The sequence below is a fragment of the Nicotiana sylvestris genome, chromosome 8, assembly GCF_000393655.2.
Source record: "Nicotiana sylvestris chromosome 8, ASM39365v2, whole genome shotgun sequence".
Taxonomy (NCBI): Eukaryota; Viridiplantae; Streptophyta; class Magnoliopsida; order Solanales; family Solanaceae; genus Nicotiana; species Nicotiana sylvestris.
Window position 1 is genome coordinate 211,736,967 of NC_091064.1, and position 20,637 is coordinate 211,757,603.

Below are 20,637 nucleotides of genomic sequence, written 5' to 3' on the forward strand. Positions count from 1 at the left end.
ACACAAACCCAAAGGAACTAATGTGCTGCTTTACTTTTTTACGCAAAGCAACGTTGAGATTTATGCTCCATAACTATAAAAAAATGCTCTTTTTTTTATTGAAAAAGAAAGTATTCTTTTTACAACATGAAAATAAAGTAATCATTTATTTGAAATAAAAGAAAATACTTTTTCTACATCATAAAAAGAAAATACTCATTTTGTTGAAATGGAAGAAGATACTTTTTCTACATCATGAAAAGAAAATATTTTTTAAAAAAATTAAAAAAAATCTATCTATAACATGAAAAGAAAGTACTATTAATAATATATTTATTTAGGATAGGGGTGGGGGTGTGGTAGTGGTAGGAGTGGGATGGGGAAAAGGGTTGAGAAGGTTGAAATTTTTTTTAGAAAATATTTTCCCTTCATTTGATAGGTAAAACATTTTGGAGGAAAGTGAGTTGTTGAGGAAAATGTTTTCCAAAACATTTAAGTCAAACAAACATAAAAAAAAATTGAAAAATATTTTCCTTCGTACCAAACACACCCTAAGTCTTATAACCTAATATGGGCCCAACCTAGTATTTATTTTTGCACTTTTAAATTTGTATACTGATTGCAATTTCTTCCTCATTGGTCATGTTGTCAGTGATTTTTCATACACGGAGGTCTCTGGTCCCAATTGATTACCACATGAAAGGAGTAGTACTAGTTTTCAGAATATGGTGGGGTGGTCCTTCTGTCCAATAAAAGAAAATGAAGAAAAAAAGAAAAAAACTTTATGACCAAAAGAACCATTCTATATGGTAAAATGAATCCATGACTATATTTGATAAATTTTCTTCTTTTGGTACTACACTTTATGGATCTATTCTCACTCTTTATTATCCTTTCAAAATCTATTCCATATGCAATCAATCAATTGTTTTTCTATTTGGATAATCGAGGGCTCAACTTTTCCAGAAAGATTTTACAAGTCCACAGCTGTTAGACCATAGCATATATTAACTGCATGCATCTTAAATCAAACTAGTTGGAATCAACTATACATATCATTAAGATCGTAGTCATCTAGATGCCTTAGGGGAAATCATTTGTGCCGGTGTAAAAAAAGAAATTCAACATTTTTACAGTTGCAAGGAGATGGAAAGAAAAAGTATGGATTAATTGAAAGAGCTACTTCTTCGAGCTGAGTGAGGTCGCACCTCTTTCTTCTTCTAATAAGAGAGAGCAAACGACGATAGGTACACTCTTATTTAAACATTTGCAATCTCTCTTAGCCCCCAACCCAATGGAAATTCTAGTTCTTATTCACCGGAAATGCTTCCCTTACTTTCGCAGGTAATGGAAATACTGATGTTTGAGCTTGTGTTTTCCTGTCTTTTCTGCCTTGCCCACTCCACCTTATTTGCTGGAGGGAGGATACGATTGTTGAAGCTGAAGTACCATTCAAATTCATATAATTTCGCCGACTACCCTCTTACTCACACCGATTTTTCATAGTTAAAATATTTTTATAGTGGCTATCAACCTACCACAGTTTCTCTCTATTGTTTGATAAGTAACCCTCCTTTATTCCAGTTTGGAACCAACTATCTATGCTAAACTCACATACACATAGGCAAGAGTTACGATTTACGGTAAACACTTAGCAGCAGAGAAATAAAAGTCTATCGGAAACATCATCTCTATCTTCTTAAAGTAGGGGTAAGGTCTGCGTACACACTACCTTCCTCAGACCCCACTTGTGCGGTTACACTGGGTTTGTTGTTGTTGTACTTAGCAGAGAAATAGAAAGAAGCAATAATATGAGGAACAACCAATATCTAAACCTTCTCACAACTTTGGTCCAAGTTTGAGAGTGCAGATACAAGGCAGTGTGGAATCAGAAGGTTTGTGAAAGTTAGAATAGTATATAATCCAAAGGGCAACAACTGAAATAATGTACATCAAAATAGAACAACTGAAGAGTAAGCCAAAGAAGATTACATCAGCAAAACTGAATTGCATCATTAACTAGTATCTTTGGTGACAGAATTCAGGGGTTGTGCAAAATATTCAAATACTAATAGCTCTGCTTAATGGAAATTGTCGACACAATATTCAGATCAACACCAACAAATTACATTCAAAAAACTTTTGCTCATCCTACTACGGAAACGTCCACAGCAAAAACTGCAGCAATCTAGAATGACAATGCTTAAAATTACAATATTGATTCTTTTCCTATTACTCAAGTATTGATCCTTCAGTAAAGTGATGGTTACCAGGAGGAGATGCTTCTCCTTAAACAGTGAAAGGGTGGTTGATTTTGAGTTTTAGTTTCCCGCTTTTCACACACACACACACACACACACACACACACACACACACACATATTTATTCGGAGTACCAGCAGCAGTAGCAGCCATAACCCTGGGAATTGTTAAAAAGGCTTTAACCTTGTCTCTCACTACCTCCAAAGAAGGCAGAAGATTTATCTACATTTATGTTCCTGAAAGAGAAATACAGCAAAGGAATAAGACATGGTAAAGTCTTTCGTCAAATATAATGATCAGATACTTTTAGCTTAACTCTAGCATACATAATGACCCATCCAAAAGATTAATTGCCCCTTTAACATATACGGAGATGAGTGGTCCGTTGACACCCTGAAACAAAGATCAGCTGCTAGATCAGCTGCTCTATCGGTTGGTTCAAGAACTTTGGTGAGACCAACACCTCATCTCGCACCCATAAAGAGTAATCCCAACAACTTCGTTAAGCTCCTTTTTAGAGAAAATATAACACTAACAACAACAAGAGATCCTACTAACTATTATAGTTTATATCTTCAATCTAATCCGAGACAGGACAGATGAACAAGTTATTTCTGTACCTCATATGATAAAAGTAAAAGTAGCATGCAGCTGTTACCGAATTCCGATGTTGACGAGACTTCTGTAGCAAGTATAATATCCAAATTATTTACAAACTTGTTTAAGAAAGCCTCCACTTTTCTTTTCTGTCAAGAATCAGCGGAAGCTTGTGATTAAGTGGTCTGCATAATCTTTCAGAAGGGCAACACTGCAAAATAAATAACATGAACTACATTAACATGGAACAAGAGAACGGTCACATAATTCACTAGATACACTAGGAACATAACATATAAACCAACGACATGAAACTGCAATAAACACCCACCGTTCAATACCAAAAGGTGTTAGTGGCAGTCAAGCTTACCATGATACTGAGTACAAGGCACTCTAAAATATTTTAGGCTTCACCAGTTTTCCAGTTAATGTTTTTCCCCATTGATCATTCTGTGCAAATAATTAAGGGACCGCCATCACAATATACTTAAGTTGTCATGTCAATTGCCTTTTGAATCAGATCACATGATGATACCGAGGGCCTTAGACCAAATTTAATCATGCCATTGGCAAGAACTTTGGCCTCTTTCCACTTCCCATCATTACAAAGAACTTCAATTGTCAAGCAATAGCTTGCTCCATTTGGAACCATTCCATTCTCAACCATTTCTTTAAGCAGCCTCAACGCTTTATAGGAACTGCCCTCTTTACAGTATCCAAATATTATCATATTGTATATTACATCATTAGGCTCCAGATGATGTTCAGCCATTGATCGGAACAACTTCAATGCTTCCTTCATATTCCCTTGACTACACCATCCATGTATCAAGGCACCAAATGTACAAAGGTCTACACTCAAACCAGCTTTATGCATACGCGAGAATACCTCGAGTGCTTTTTCCATGTCTTTCGATCGAGCAAATGCATCAATTAGAATTGTGTATGTGACTTTTGAAGGAAATATGCCTCTTTCCTCCATCTCACGAACAAAGTCAACAACCCTTGATGGATTTCCAGCTCTAGAGAAACCCGCAATTAAAGTATTATATGTGATTGAAGTAGGTGTTAATCCACAGGACTTTATCTGATTGAACAAAGCTAATCCTTTCTCAAGCTTTCCAGCGCGGCAATACCCATCTATTAGAGTGTTGTATGTGATCAAATTAGGGTGCAAACCAGCCTGCTTTAATCGTTCCAATAATTTCTCAGCTTCTGATACCCTCTTCTCTTGACATAACCCTCTAATCAAAGTGTTGTAAGTTACAATATTGCACACTACACCATTACGATGCATTTCATCAAATAATCCAAATGCTTTGTTAACTTTTCCATCGCTGCAATACACATTAATAAGAGAGTTATAAGTATATATATCAGGAAATACTCCCTCAAGCTTCATCTTCTCATAAAGCTCAAAGCCATCGGTTTTAAGTCCTTGCCTAAAGAAACCACTAAGCAAAACAGAATAAGTGTACTGATTAGGAACGATACCCTCAGCTGACATTATACTAAACAACTCCTTTGCTCGTCCAGCATTACCGTGCTTAAAACATCCATCAATCATAGTTGTATATATTACAACATTCGGGTGCCAACCCAAGTCTTTCAATTTGGCTAAGGCCTCAAAGGCACCATTCAAGTCACCATTTTCACAGCAACCCTTTATCACTATCCCAAAACTATGCATATCCAAGAACTCCTTTCCAATTGATTCTTCAAAAATAGACCAACCCTTTTCAAAAGATCTATTTTTTATAAGACAAGAAAGTATAGTATTAAAAGTATTTGATGTAGGTACAAGTCTTTTATCAATCATTTGATTAAAAAAGATCAAAGCTTTATCTACTAATTGAGAATGAACATGGGCATTAATGATTATTTCATATAAATGAGTAGAATTCAAGAACTGGGAATGTGTCAAATGGTGAAGCAAGGAAGAAACAGTGAAATGGGGTGAAGTGATTTTACCAGAAACTAACTGTAAGATGAGAGATTGAGCGCGTGAGAGCGCGTTGCATGAGAGAAGCTGGTCTAGGATAATGGCAAAGGATTGGTGAGTTTGTTGGAAGCCTAGTTCTGTTGAGGATTTGAAGAGTGTGAGAGCTTTGAGTGGTGGGATTTTCAGCAGTTTGGAGACAAGAACAGTTGCTTGAGAGCTTTGGGTTTGTAACATTTTTGCTCCTATTGAAAATTCCAGCCCTTTAATGTAGCAAAAAAAGCAGAAATTAAGCATTCCCAAATAAACAAGAAGAGAAAAACATCGTACTAACTCAGTGTTAGAACAAACTATATAATTCACGTTGAAAAGATTGAATTTTTTCAGAAACCATAAAGTAGAACCTGGTTTTAGAGTACAGGAACAACTTCACCTAAAAGTTATTTCCCGAATATAAGTGGATCGTCACAGTTGAGCCACTCTGTCATTTACTGTACCATTAGAACAGTTCACGTCGACGATGGAGTCGCCGGAATTTTTCCTCATTGTTTCTTCCTTAAGCCCGAGTCCGAGAAAACAGCTCTTAGCCCACTTAATCAGTAACCAGGGTTTAACCCAATTCACAATCCTTGGTCAGCCCAAATAAAACGGACCGACAATAACAGTTACGTACATATCGACAATGTTGTTACGAATGCTTTGTACATTGGATGCTACATTGGATGTCCATGTTGTGAATAACTTAAAGATTAAATCTCTTAATTTATGTTCATCATCTTTACTTTTTATGCATATAAAAGACGTGTAATTGTCATGGAAAGATACACCAAAGTGAAAAAAGAAAACGTTTCTCCATTCTTTCTATCTCTTCTTATTTACATTTTACTGCATTGCTTTTATTTTATAACACGTTATCAACACGAAGCTCTAATTTTATTCTTAACTCCTGCTAAGTTTAACCATATTTTATTAAGGTATGTATCATTATAATCATTTTATTTATGGCAGTACATATCATATGCTCACTATTTGCAGATTACTTGTGCGCTTGGACATCTTAAATAGTTTAAGTACATTGCAGTGATAAAATAACTATTTCCTTCCGTGCTCAACTCTTAGAGGACCTCAAAGTCATCAAACTAGCTATGCACTAATGTCATACTTATAATATTCATGGACTCCCTAGATCAAAACATATCTTTAAGGCATTTTGAAGAATTGTGAGAAATGAATTGACAAGCAATACTTTTATAGTTTAATTACTTTATATTTATTGGGACATATAAATAATGTTAGTCACGTTCGATTCTATTAACACATATATATATCAATAATATAAAGTGAAATGAAACAAGTATGTAATTTCTACTTTATGACAAGAATAAAATGAAATAGTAAATTGTTAACATGATATAGCTCTATTTTCATTTCTTTTACCTTAATCGTTTTGTTTTCATTAATTGTTTATTATTATAATTATTTCTCTAACTTATTCATCTTTTATGATAGTTTTCACTATGTCAAATTTATCAAAACTTGAATTTGTGGCACTTGACATCACCGGGAGGAACTATTTATCATGGGTTCTTGATGCTGAAATTCACCTTGACGCTAAAGGTCTTGGAAATACTATTATACAAGGAAACGAAGCATCAAATCAGGATAAAGCGAAGGTCATGATTTTCCTTCGTCATCATCTACATGAAGGGTTAAAACTGAATATTTAACCGTAAAAGATCCACTTGAATTATGGATTAATTTGAAGGATCGGTATGACCACCTAAAACTTACGGTATTACCGAAAGCTCGGTATGAGTGGATACATTTAAGGTTGCAAGACTTTAAAACCGTAGGTGAGTATAATTCTGTTATCTTTAAAGTAAGCTCTCTATTAAAATTATGTCGAGACACTATCACAGATGATGACTTATTGAAAAAAATATTTTCTACTTTTCACTCTTCAAATGTGGTGCTATAACGACAATGCCGTGAAAAAGGTTTTGAGAAATATTCTGAGTTAATCACATGTCTACTTGTGGCAGAGCACAATAATACTCTATTAATGAAAAATCATGAAGCATGTCCCACTGAGTCAGCTCCATTTCCGGAAGTGAATGTTGTAGCAGTATATGATAAGTTTGAAAGAAAACAAAACAATTACTGTGGTTGTGGACATGGTCATAAATGTGGACGTGGCAGGGGGAGAAATAATTATCGTCATTATGGTGGAAATAAATTGGAGAATAATAAGGGTTCTCAAATTAATCATTCAAAAGGTAAAACTAATATGTGTCACTGATGTGGTATGAGAGGTCATTGAGCACGCATTTGTCGTACGCCAGAGCATTTTGTCAAACTTTATCAAGCCTCCCTCAGGAAAAAAGAAAATAATATGGAGACACATTTGACCTTTCAAAATAATGATGATGAAGCGGGTCCTTCAAACAAATATGATTCTAAGGCACATCTTGCATATAAAGATGATGATTTTGAAGACCTAACAAATATTACTCATTTAGAAGCTGGAGACTTCTTTGAGGATATTGACTGAAGAACTAATCAGCTTACTAGAGAATGAAGCTATAAAAGTTGTTATTTTTATGTTTGCAACTAGTTTATTTTTCTTGAGTGTATTTTCCTAATGCATCACGTGTTGCTAGGGTTGTGCATTTGGATCGGATATCCGAAATCCGATCCGATCCACTCTATTTCGGATTTTCGGATTTCAAATTTCGGATTTTCGGATTGGATACGGATTGTGTTTTATGAAATTTCGGATTTTCGGATTGGATTCGGATTGGTATGATTTTAATCCGATCCGATCCGATATCCGAAATTATATGTACCTATATAAATACACACTAAAATTTTAGGGTTATGCTTATTCATTTTTCACACACCCCCTCACTCACTTAGATTTTTCCGCCTCTCTTGCACCTCTCTTCTCTTCAGTGAAGACTAAAAGAGTCTCAATGACTCAAACTTCCGATTTTACTTTGATTTTATGTCTCTTTCTTCCGCCTCTCTTCTCTTCTCTTCTGTCTTTTATGTCTATTTCATGTTCTATTCTTCAACTTTTGATTTTATTTTGATTTTTTTGTTTGTTTTGGTAGATGGAAGATGAGATAGAGACACCGAATGAACTTTAAATTGTTGAAAAATTTTGTGACAATCCGATCCGACAATCCGAAAAATTATCCGATCCAAAGTTTAAAATCCGATCCAATCCAATGTTAATTCGGATCGGATTCGGATTGCCCTTTTCAGAATCCGAAATCCGAAATCCGAATCCGAAATAGGCTAAATCCGATCCAATCTGATCCGTGCACAGCCCTACGTGTTGCTAGTTTCTACATTCCTAATGTATTTCTTAATTTTTTTTTTCTGATTGACTTTCATATTTCTTATGATGTATTATTTGTCTTTTTTTTTATGAAGAATATGAAAATTCCCCAGTCTTCAATTGGATTCAAGATTAATAAAGATGATATATGTCTTCTGGATAGTGCTACAACACACACTATTTTAAAAGATAAGAGATATTTCTCTTATTTGGTAATGAAAGAAACAAATGTTAATATAATATTCGGTAGTACAAGATTAATTGAAGGTTCTGGAAGAGCCAATTTATTACTACCAGAAGGAACAAATTTGGCTATTGATGAAGCACTGTATTGTAGTAAATTCAAAGAAACTTATTAAGTTTCAAAGACATTCGCCAAAATGACTATCATATTGAGACTATAAATGATGAAAAGATTGAATATCTTTATATTACTACAATAATGTCCGGTAAGAAATATGTGCTTGAAATGTTACATGCTCTTTCCTCCAGCTTATACTACACAAGTATTAGCAAGATTGAAATACATGCCGTAGTAAACGAGAAGTTTACTAATCAAGATAATTTTATTATTTGGCATGACCGGTTGGGCCATCCTGATTCTAATATGATGCGTAAAATAATTGAGAATTCACATGGACATGCAATGAAGAATCAGAAGATTCTTCAATTTAAGGAATTCTCTTATGTTGTATGTTCTTAAGGAAAATTAATTATTAGACTATCAACTATTAAAGTTAGGACGGAATCCCCTGCATTTCTGGAACGTATACAAGGTGATATATGTGGGCTCATTCACCCTTCATGTGGACCATTCAAATATCATATGGTTTTGGTAGATGCATCTACAAGATGGTCACATGTGTGTTTACTATCAACTCGCAATATGACATTTGCGAGATTGTTGGCTCAAATAATAAAGCTAAGAGCACAATTTCCAGATTATGCAATTAAGACAATTCGCCTTGATAATGCTGGTGAGTTTACATCCCAAGCCTTTAATGATTATTGTATTTCAACTGAGATAACAATTGAGCATCTGGTTACTCATGTTCGTACATAAAATAGTCTACCAGAATCATTGATCAAACGCCTACAATTAATTGCTAGACTAATGCTTATGAGAACAAGACTTCCCATTTCAGTATGGGGTCATGCTATTTTGCACGCAGCAGCACTTGTGCAGATAAAGCCCATAAGTTATCATAAAGTCTCCTCATTGCAATTGGCTTTTGGTCAAGAGCCAAATATTTTCCATCTTAGGATCTTTGGTTGTGCGATATATGTTCCAATTGCTCCACCACAACGTACAAAGATGGGTCCTCAAAGAAGGTTGGGGATATATGTTAGATTTAAATTTTCTTCTATTATAAAATATCTAGAGCCGATGATTGGAGATTTATTTACGGCAAGATTTTTTGATTGTCCTTTTGATGAATCAGTATGTCCAACATTAGGGGGAGAAAATAAGCAACTGAAAAAGAAGATAGATTGGAATGCATTATCACTGTCTCATTTAGATCCTCGAACAAAATCAATATGAACAAGAGGTTCAAAAGATTATTCATTTACAAAATATTGCAAATCAATTGCCAGGTCCATTCACTGACCTACCAATGGTGACTAAGTCACATATTGCAGCTGCTAATGCTCCAATTCGAGTTGATATCCCAACAGGACAATTAATTAAAGCAAATGAGTCTAAGTCATGCTTGAAACGTGGTAGACCAATCGGTTCTAAAGATAAAAATCCTCGAAGAAGAAAAAGAGCAAGTGATCAAAGTGAACATAACACAGAGGTAGTGACTCAAGAAGAGCCCCAAGATGTAGCAAATGATAAGACCTTAGTGGAGGTCCAGGTACCTGAAAATAATGAGAGTGAAGAGATATCAATAAGTTACATCTCAACCGGGAAAAGATGGAACCGAAATAATATTGTTATCGATAACATTTTTGCTTATAATGTTGCTGTTGAAATAATGCAACAAGATGAGGATCTTGAACCAAAATCTGTCAATGAATGTAGACAGAGAAATGATTGGCCAAAATGGAAAGACGCTATCCAGGCAGAGTTAACTTCACTTGGAAAACGTGAAGTCTTCGGACCCATAGTTCGAACACCTGAAGGCATAAAGCCAGTAGGGTATAAATGGGTTTTTGTGCGAAAACGAAATGATAAAAATGAAGTCGTTAGATATAAAGCACGACTTGTGGCACAAGGGTTTTCCCAAAGGCCTGGAATTGATTATATGGAGACATATTCTCCTGTAGTGGATGCTATCACCTTCAGGTATCTCATAAATATGGCAGTGCAAGAAAAACTTGATATGCATCTAATGGATGTTGTTACAGCCTATTTGTATGGATCATTAGACAACGAAATTTTTATGAAAGTACCTGAGGGATTTAAAGTGCCAGAAGCATATAAAAGTTTTCGAGAAACTTGTTCAATAAAGCTTCAGAAATCTTTATACGGATTGAAACAATCAGGTCGTATGTGGTACAATCGCCTGAGTGAATACCTGTTGAAAGAAGGGTACAAGAATGATCCAATTTGTCCTTGTGTCTTTATAAAAAGGTCTGGATCTGAATTTGTTATAATCGCTGTGTATGTTGATGATTTAAATATCATTGGAACTCCTGAGGAGCTTCCAAAAACAGTAGACTGTTTGAAGAAAGAATTTGAAATAAAAGATCTTGGAAAGACAAAATTTTGTCTTGGTCTACAAATTGAGTATATGAAAGATGGAATATTTGTCCATCAATCAACAAATAACGACCCAGTATAATCCCACAAGTGGGGTCTGTGGAGGGTAATATGTACGCAGACCTTACCCCTACCCCAAAGGGTCGAGAGGCTGTTTCCAGGAGACCCTCGGCTCAAAAAAGCAACAGGAGCCGATATATTAGTACCATAAAAATGCATAATAAAATAACAGCAATATAAGAGATATGAAATACAGAATACGAAATACGAAATAGATGGCTGGTATAGTAAAACTAGCAGGTAAAGCCCTGCATCAATAGACGACCAATGACATTCTTAGTCTAACTCCTAACTGGCTAGTCTCACTCTATTGTGCTGTAGAAATATTCACAACTTTCCCCTAACCTACAACCTTAATGCTCGACCTCCATAATTCCCTGTCAAGGGCCATGTCCTCAGTAATCCTAAGTCGCGCCATGTCCTGTCTGATCACCTCTCCCCAATACTTCTTAGGTCGCCCTCTACCTCTCCGCGTGCCCACTACAGCCAGTCGCTCACACCTCCTCACCGGTGCATCAGTGCTCCTCCTCTGAATGTGCCCGAACCATCTGAGTCTTACTTCCCGCATCTTGTCCTCCATGGGGGCCACGCCCACCTTCTCTCGAATATCTTCATTCCTAATCTTATCCATCCTTGTATGCCCGCACATCCACCTCAACATCCTCATCTCTGCTACTTTCATCTTCTGGATGTGTGAGTTCTTTACCGGCCAACATTCAGTTCCATATAACATGGCAGGCCTAACCACTGCTCTATAAAACTTACCTTTTAGTAACGGTGGCACTTTCTTGTCACACAAGACTCCCGACGCTAACCTCCACTTCATCCACCCCACCCCTATACGGTGTGTGACATCCTCGTCAATCTCCCCGATCCCCTGAATAACCGATCCAAGGTACTTGAAACTACCTCTCTTGGGAATGACTTGAGAGTCAAGCCTCACTTCAACTCCCGCTTCCGTCGGCTCAACTCCAAATTTGCACTCGAGGTATTCCGTCTTCGTCCTGCTCAACTTGAAACCTTTAGACTCAAGAGCATGTCTCCAAATCTCTAGCCTCTCGTTGACGCCGCCTCGTGTCTCGTCAATTAGAATAATGTCATCAGCAAATAGCATGCACCATGGCACCTCCCCTTGAATATGATGAGTCAGTGCATCCATCACCAGGGCAAATAGGAATGGGCTGAGCGCAGACCCTTGGTGCAACCCCGTAATAACTGGAAAGTGTTCAGAGTCGCCTCCTACTGTCCTAACCCGAGTCTTAGCTCCAGCATACATGTCTTTAATCACCCTAATATAGTCAACCGGGACCCCTTTATCCTCTAAGCAGCTCCATAAGACCTCCCTAGGAACCCTATCGTACGCTTTCTCCAGATCAATAAACACCATGTGGAGATCCTTCTTCCTATCCCTGTACTGTTCCACCATCCTCCTAATAAGGTGGATAGCTTCTGTGGTAGATCGCCCCGGCATGAACCCGAACTGGTTGTCTGAAATAGACACCGTCCTTCGCACTCTCATTTCTACCACTCTCTCCCAGACTTTCATGGTATGACTTAGTAATTTAATACCCCTATAGTTGTTACAGATCTGGATATCGCCTTTGTTCTTATACACAAGATTTAGTTCTTCGCCAACACAAAGACACTAGAATGGTATTAAACATATATTCAAATACCTCCAAGGGACCATTGATATGGGTTTATTTTATTCAAATGAATCCAAGCCATCATTAATTGGTTATGCAGATGCTGGATATTTGTCTGATCCACACAAATGTCGATCTCATACAGACTATTTATTTACAAGTGGAGGTACAACAATATCATGTCGTTCGACAAAACAAACTATGGTTGCTACTTCTTCAAATCATGCAGAGATAATAGCCATTCACGAAGCAAGTCGAGAATGCGTTTTGTTGAGATCTATAACTCAACACATTCAACATATGTGTGGTCTTTCTTCGAAAGAAAATATTCCAATAATATTGTATGAAGACAATGTTGCATGCATAGCTTAATTGAAAGGAGGATATATCAAAGGAGATAGAACAAAACACATTTCACCGAAATTCCTTTTCACTCATGATCTTCAGAAGAATGGTGAAATAGATGTACAACAAGTTCGTTCAAGTGATAAATTGGCTGATCTGTTCACTAAGGCATTACCAACCTCGATATTTGAAAAGCTGATATATAAGATTGGAATGCGTCGTTTTCGAGACATTAAGTAATTTTTCATTAGGGGGAGTAACTACACGCTGCACTCTTTTCCTTAACCAAGGTTTTGTCCCACTGGGTTTTCCTGGTAAGGTTTTTAATGAGGCAACAAGCAATGCATATTATAAATAACTATGTACATCCCAATATTTTTTTTGTAAGTTCTTAACGAGGCACATTATCTTACATGGACATCCAAGGGGGAGTGTTGTGAATAGTTTGTACATTGGATGCTACATTGGATGCCCATGTTGTGAATAACTTAAAGATTAGATCTCTTACTTTATGTCCATCATCTTTACTTTTTATGCCTATACAAGGCCATGTAATTGCAATGGAAAGATACACCAAAGTGAAAGAAGAAACACTTCTCCCTTCTTTCTATCTCTTCTTATTTACATTTTACTGCATTGCTTTTATTTTATAACAAATGTATAATTTTTAGTCGCTATTGAAAATAATAACGGACAAAATTGTTATAAATATATTATGAATGTTCATTTAGTACTCCGTTGTAAATAAACTTCCTGAAGAAGCTTATTCATATGGGACTCCGCCGTAAATATGTTTATCTATTTAGTACTCTATTAGAAATAAGCTTTCTGAAGAAGCTTATCACTTCGGTACCCGGTTATGGATAAACATTACTCCCGGTAGAAGATTATCCATACTGGGTATAATGAGTTTATCCATTCAGTACTCCGTTATGGATAAACACTGCTCTCAGTAGAAGATTATCCATATCTGATATAATAGCAGCTTACACAGCAGCTTGCAGTAGCAGCTTACACAGCAGCTTCTTTTCTTCTATAAATAGAAGAGATTTCAGTTCATTATGTACATCGGTTTTTATTCGAATAATATAACAGTTTCTCTCTATACTTGTCTTTACTTTACAATCTTTATTTTATAACAAAAATATTTTTTTTCTTATACATATAAGTATAAACAAAAAAATATATATGTATTTTATATACTTTTTAGCTAATACAATTAGTTTTGACCGGCTGACCAATTTTATATTTTGCCATTATATATTGCTTCCAAAATTGTAGAAATGACATCAAGTAACTACTTTGAGCACACATATTTAAAATATATCTATTTCTTTAAAAAACTATTTAAAATTTTATCAATTTTGATAAATTTTAGACCGTTCATATTACTGTTACTGCTTCTTCACACTTTGAGTTCAATTTCACATCTTACTTCATATTAGGGGTGGCAAAATAGTTTAAAAAAAATAGTTAACCACCCATATTATCCACTAAAAAATTGGTTGGATAATGAACTTTTTAAAAACGGATCAAATATGGATAAGAACCATATTATCCATTTAGAAAATGGATAACTAATGAGTAACCAATGGATAACCAATGAATCTAATTTTTACATTTGTAAAGCCTCAAATTGGGGGTTCCTCAAGTTATAGAGACTAATAATTCTCCCAAAAGTAATCATATACAAGAAGTCATGGATAGTATGGGTAACCCATATTATCCATCGGTTAACCCGTTTTTTATCCGTATTAATATGGGTCGGGTCGGATTATTGATTCGTTTTTTCATTACCCATTTTCAACCCGAACCATATCCGACCCGATCCGCCTGTTTGCCACTCTTACTTCAGACTAATGTTGTATTTTGGCCAGGGCCCGGGCCTAAATGGGTCAAACAGACCGGGCCTAACGGGCCTGGGCTCTGGCAGTCCCGGGCTCACGGTCCCGGGCTTCGTGGGCTCAACGGGTGGAACCCCCGTGACGGGCCTAAGCCCATATAGTCCTGGGCTAAACGAGGCGGGCTCGTGGGCTTAGCGGGTCTAACGGGTTTTTTTTATTTCCGGGCTTTTTTTTTATTTTATTTTTTTTGTTTAAGGCAATTTCTTGTAAACCATATCATGACTATATAAATAATATATATGTAATATATATGTAGAAATTTAATTATTAAAGTGCTTGACAAAAAATAAAATAACAAAACAATAGTAAAACTAAATTGCCATGCATAATAAATTAATAAGAAAGTACAACATGAAGCATAAATACGTTTAATAATTTTAAAATAACACAAATTATTGAAATATCTTAAAGACGAATTTGCGGATAAATACCATCAACACAATACGTTATATGCCTCCTTAAAATACCTGTGGTACACCCTGAACGAAAATTTAAGACTCTTCCACAGTTCTTACATTTTAATATTTGGCCTTCTTCATTTTCTTCAAGCACTTCATAGTAGTGCGAAACAAATAAGCGCACTCTTTCCGAACGAAGCATGATGTAACTTGAAAATTAAGATTGAGACTTGAAGTCTTGAAAATTGGAGATTGAGACTTGAAGCCTTGAAAATCGGAGATTGAGAGATTGAGAGAAATTGAGATTGAGAAATGAGTATTGAGTATTTTGTAGTATATATATATATATATATATATATATATATATATATATATATATATATATATATAGAGAGAGAGAGAGAGAGAGAGAGAGAGAGAGAGATTTTCTTGTAGTATATATTGTATGTTATGTATATATATTACCTTATATATTTTTGTAGTATATATTTTATGTTATGTATATATATTATAGCTTATATATTTTCTTGTAGTATATATTGTATGTTATGTATATATATTCCCTTATATATTTTCTTGTAGTATATATTGTATGTTATGTATATATATTACCTTATATATTTTCTTGTAGTATATATTGTATGTTATGTATATATATTCCCTTATATATTTTCTTGTAGTATATATTGTATGTTATGTATATATATATATATATATATATTTTCTTGTAGTATATATTGTATGTTATGTGTATATATATATATATATATTTTCTTGTAGTATATATAAAATAAGCAATTATAGTAGAGAGATTGATGAATTGGTGAGTAAAAATGAAAGAATGAGGGGGTATTTATAGTTGAAAATTGGGAAAAAAGTGTAATTATATAAAGTTTGGGGGCCAATGGCTATTTTTTAAACTACCAAACGGCCAAAATTGCAGCCCAACGGCTATAATTTTAATTTTTGACCGTTGGTTTTTTTTTTTTTTAAAAGTAGCCGTTAGGCCCGATAAGACCGGTCCAGGCCCGCCAGCCGGTCCCGAGCTTAGCGGTCCCGGGCTCATGGGCTTTTTACCATACCCGGCCCGCCACGGACTTTTTGCACCATTAGGGATCGGCCCATAAGGACCGGCCCGCCATACCCGTTTAGCCCGTTAACCACGGGCCCGCTCCGGTCCGATCCCGGTTCCAGCCCGGCCCACCGTACAACATTACTTCAGACCATTGGGTTTGAAGTTAGGTTTCGACATAGTCCAACTTCAGACCTCTAAGGTCTAAATTGAAACTTCAGAAGCTAATTCTAAAGAGGCTAAACTTTAATGTTTTTTATATTTTATACCCGTATGTTTGAATTTCGGTTATTTTTTAAATAAGGGTCCTAAATACGGCTAATTGTGCACTTCGCCCTTCAAAAGCTCTTAGGTCACTTGATCAATTACAAGGCCTCAGCCCAATTCAGAAGCCACAGCGGCCCAAATAAACAGCCCAAGTTTTGGTAGAAATCTACCAGCAGCAATCTGAAGACTACCTCCAGTTTCAGAGAGAGAGTGAACGAAGTTTCGATAGTTGTGAGAAGTTTTGCCGATTGGAGAATGAGTAGCGCAGTGGATGCAGTAGGGAATCCGATCCCAACATCGGCGGTGCTGATGTCGGCGTCGAAGCACATTGACATAAGATGCCGGAGCGAGAACGTAGCATATCTTAAGTGCAAAAAGGACGATCCTAACCCTGAGAAATGCCTTCACAAAGGCCAACAAGTCACTCGCTGTGTCCTTAGCCTGTAAGTGACAAATTCATATCCAAATATTTCTTAATTTTGAAATGCCTTATCGAATTTTTGTGATTATAATTATAGTTGTGATTTGTGTATAAATTAATTTTTGAGAAATGGAGAAAGTTTAGGGCTTTGTTTGTATACATTTTATAATAATCAGGAGGTGACTTTTTTCTGATTCAAGGTATGAACTGTTTAAGTTATCCGTTAGTTAATATTACAGTGTATATAGCAGATTTTTCGTTTTGTTGTGGTGGTTCCATGAAGTAAAGTTGCAGAAGGATCATCATAGATGATCTGATTAGTTGGATTAAAGCTTAATTGTTGTCCGAAGTCTTTTTTGTTTTGTCTGTTATTGTAGTAGCAAGTGTGTCGTTTAGATTGAGTGTGAGATTCAGATAACCTCCAGTTTTTCCAAAATCCTAATTTGTCAAATAGATTTTGATAAGTTTCTAATTTGTCAAATTATTGAGTGATGGAATGAAATGGTCCAAATAGAGCATAACAGATGTAGAGGATTCTTGTAACCCAACCTTACTAGTTTGAGAGTGAGGTTAGTTGATTGATTGATACTACTATTACTACCACAACAACTATGCCTTAATCCCAAACAAGTTGGGCCGGCTATATGAATCTTCACTGGCTGTGTCGCTCCAGTTAAGCTCCTATCAGGCCAGAAATTAAGTTTTGTTTTTTAAATTGAATGTTTGTTTAGTAATGGTTGAATCTTTGCAATTCAACCGCCTTTTATAGTTCTTGTTGCCTTGTAATTGGTAGAGTAGTAAGAGCAATAAGATATATTTCCTTACTTTCTTTTATTGGACTGCTTAGAGAAGTCAGATATAGTGACATAGCTTCAAACAATAATATACCAGAATGAACAAGCGTTCTGCCTGTGCAACAGCAAAAGGTGGTATAGTGTATGATGTGTGGTAGGCTTACGTCACGAGGTTGTAACATGGCTGCTGAACGAAATTTGTATTTAAGAGGAGAAGGATATATTGGTAGGCCAATTTTCACTGCGTTTTTCCTCAGTCATGGAAAAAGAAAGAAAGAATAAACAATTGCTCTTCTGGCAGTTAAAGACTGAGAGTTTGTGTAGTAGCTAGTAGGAATGTTAAATCGATTATGAAGTCAACAGAGGTTATATTTTTGTATGTGTGCTGGGATTTTTTTTTTTGTTGAGAAGTATGCATTAAGCATAGAAGCTGGGAATTCTTGTGACGTAATGAATACTTGTAACTGTTTATATCCTTTTGGCATGTGCAGATGAGTGTGTATTGCATGAGTTACGTTATGTAATTGGGTTGCTTTGAGGATCTTCTTCCTAGGTCACCATGCCTTTGCTAAACATTATTGATCAGAGTAGTTGAATATTCTGTATAGGGATATATTTGAGTGATTAACCTTATGAAATCAAGGGTAGTTTTGAGTGTCTTGCTAATTTGAATTGCTTGAAATAAAAGGCTGGTTGGATATTGTCATCCCCTTATTATCTAACAGAGACGTTGGACCTGGATATTTCTCTCATTAAAATCCTTCTGAAGCGTGTTCTTTAGACATGTTGGAAAGCTCTGTAAGTACCTTTTGAGTGCTAACTGTTTTCCTACTTATCCCCCCCCCCCCCAAAAAAAAATAAAAAAAATAAACGTCTCTTACAATATAGAACAGTTACCTGATTATTTATACTCCGTTACGTGTGTTATTTCTCGGTGACATTTTAATTCTCTTAAACTAATGCAGACCCACTTTAGAGAGAGTCATAGATAAGTACCTAAGGTAATCCCTTCCTTCGACTCAACAAGCGATTCAGCCTCTCTACACCAAATGCCATTCTAGGCTACTTATATTTTCATTTTCTCAAAGGAATTCATTTTTCTCCTCCTGCACTTCTTTTATCTCTCCATCATCAACGTTACGATAAACAACTCTGAGAGCCAATAACTAAATACCGCTGACTACCACGTGCCCCGCATGCTTTTTCCTTCAAACAAGACTGGCCTTGCTGTGCCGTGGTATTGTCTAGCAAAAGTCTTTTATGCGTGCGCATATTATTGGTGAATGCACACATTGAATCTCTTGCAAATCCTCTTTCTACCCCGCTTGGATGTCTCTGATATGCAGGCTAAGATTTGAATAGAAGTCGACGCCACGCTATACACCCAGAAATGACATTAATGTGGAAAAGAATAATTTTTATGGCAACGGATTGATTTTTGTCCCTTATTGTCATCTGATATGCCTGTAACAGTGTGTATCCTGCTACATAGCCATTGGTCAATAGCCTGAATCACGGGGGGATTGGGGTTAGGTTAGGGCCGACTGTGTGGAAGGTGGAGAAGATATAAAGACAACACGGGGAGTGGCCATGTTTTGGTGGATTTCCACTAACATAGACTTGGTCTTATTGAATACATGTTGGCTGCTTAAAATCTTGATATTATTTAATTTAAACCAAGTTGTGTTAGCGAAAGTTAATGAATTTTATAGCTTATGCAACTTAAACCTGAATGATAATCAACTCTCTATGATCTTGCAACTGTGAGAAACCTTACTCCTCTGTTCATTTTTTTGACTTCTCGAGCTATAGCTCCATATTTACTACTCTCATTTTTGGTTATAGGTTGAAGGATCTCCATCAAAGGTGTAACAAAGAGATGGATGCTTATGCTGGATGCATGTACTACAACACAAATGAGTTTGAGATGTGTCGTAAAGAGCAACAGGAATTTGAGAAGGCCTGTCCCTATTGATTGGCTGGGAATAACGTTTTTATTTTATCAAATAATGACTTGAATGTATTTGCAACGAGAAGATCGTTTTGTTGTAAGCACCTTTTGATCAAATATGTTACTGTGGCTGGACCCCTATCACAGGGCAGTTGCCTATTTGATGTTGCTCTCAAATTGCCTTCCTACATGAAAAGCATAAACGGCTATTCATCAACCACTCAACATTATGTGTTTTCTGGCCATAATTTGGAGTTTGGATCAATCGCCTTCTAGGGAATTTGGAATGGTTGTGCAGCCTTTTCCTCTATTGTTTTGTTTCTCGGACGTATATATTGTTTTTGTCTTTCGAATATACATTTTCATTTCAGCAAGAAATGTTTCTACAGTTTTGAATTCACTTATCATATGCAGATAGTCACATCTCAATTATATAAGCTAAGGAGTACTCCCTCTGTCCAAAGAAGAATAGTGAGATATTGAGTATGAGCGAAAATCTATTTGATTTTTGATATAGATTTGAGTTTCAGTCCTTAAATTTCTTGCAAACAATGTTGACATATTATGAAACTTAAGCGAAAGTATTATTCCTTCCGTTTCAGCTTATGTGAACCTATTTTCTTTTTTTGTCCGTTTAAAAAAGAAAGGCCCCTTTCTAAATTTATAAATAATTTAGCTTAAACTTTCAATTCTACTCTTAATGATAAGCTTTTATAACCAATATTCAGGGCCTCTTTTTTATTTGTTTAGGATCACAAATTTTAAAAGTGTTCATTTTTTCTTAAATTTCGTACGCAGTCAAATAGGTTCACAAAAATTGGAACGGAGAGAGTATGAAAACGTTTGAACAAAGTTGTAGTTAAAGATTGTTTGATTCCTCGATAATAATCGATTACTCTTTTTCCTCAATTACTTGTAGTTAATAGGAGCTGGATTGCACATTGTTCATTGAT

The 20,637-nt window shown here is 35.8% G+C and overlaps 2 protein-coding genes across 5 annotated transcripts; one reads left to right on the forward strand and one right to left on the reverse strand.

The window, feature by feature from the left end:
- Nucleotides 1–1,953: 1,953 nt before the first annotated feature.
- On the reverse strand, nucleotides 1,954–5,369 carry LOC104223490 (pentatricopeptide repeat-containing protein At4g11690). Of its 4 annotated transcripts, XR_011401640.1 has the most exons (3): nucleotides 3,208–5,369; nucleotides 2,861–3,048; nucleotides 1,954–2,476 (listed from the first exon to the last, which is right to left on the reverse strand). XR_011401640.1 is itself a non-coding variant. In XM_009774940.2 (2 exons), the coding sequence occupies exon 2, from the start codon at nucleotides 5,011–5,013 to the stop codon at nucleotides 3,325–3,327; it is 1,689 nt and encodes a 562-aa protein (XP_009773242.1). In that variant the 5' UTR covers nucleotides 5,014–5,039; nucleotides 5,181–5,369; the 3' UTR covers nucleotides 1,954–3,324. The 4 variants fall into 4 exon arrangements, 1 of the variants encoding a protein (XP_009773242.1); XR_710105.2 differs by having other exon boundaries at nucleotides 1,954–3,048; nucleotides 3,169–5,369; XR_710106.2 differs by having other exon boundaries at nucleotides 2,899–5,369.
- An 11,323-nt stretch (nucleotides 5,370–16,692) lies between these two features.
- LOC104234990 (NADH dehydrogenase [ubiquinone] 1 alpha subcomplex subunit 8-B-like) lies at nucleotides 16,693–20,062 on the forward strand. The gene is made up of 2 exons (XM_009788658.2): nucleotides 16,693–16,961; nucleotides 19,579–20,062. The coding sequence occupies exons 1-2, from the start codon at nucleotides 16,774–16,776 to the stop codon at nucleotides 19,706–19,708; spliced, it is 318 nt and encodes a 105-aa protein (XP_009786960.1). The 5' UTR covers nucleotides 16,693–16,773; the 3' UTR covers nucleotides 19,709–20,062.
- Nucleotides 20,063–20,637: the final 575 nt, after the last annotated feature.

Excerpts from the sequence above, each read along its gene's own strand:
- LOC104223490 (XM_009774940.2), bottom strand. The coding sequence starts at position 5,013 with ATGTTACAAACCCAAAGCTCTCAAGCAACTGTTCTTGTCTCCAAACTG.
- LOC104234990 (XM_009788658.2), top strand. The coding sequence starts at position 16,774 with ATGAGTAGCGCAGTGGATGCAGTAGGGAATCCGATCCCAACATCGGCG. Across the intron at positions 16,962-19,578 it reads ACTCGCTGTGTCCTTAGCCT|GTTGAAGGATCTCCATCAAA; the intron begins GTAAGTGACAAA and ends TTTTGGTTATAG.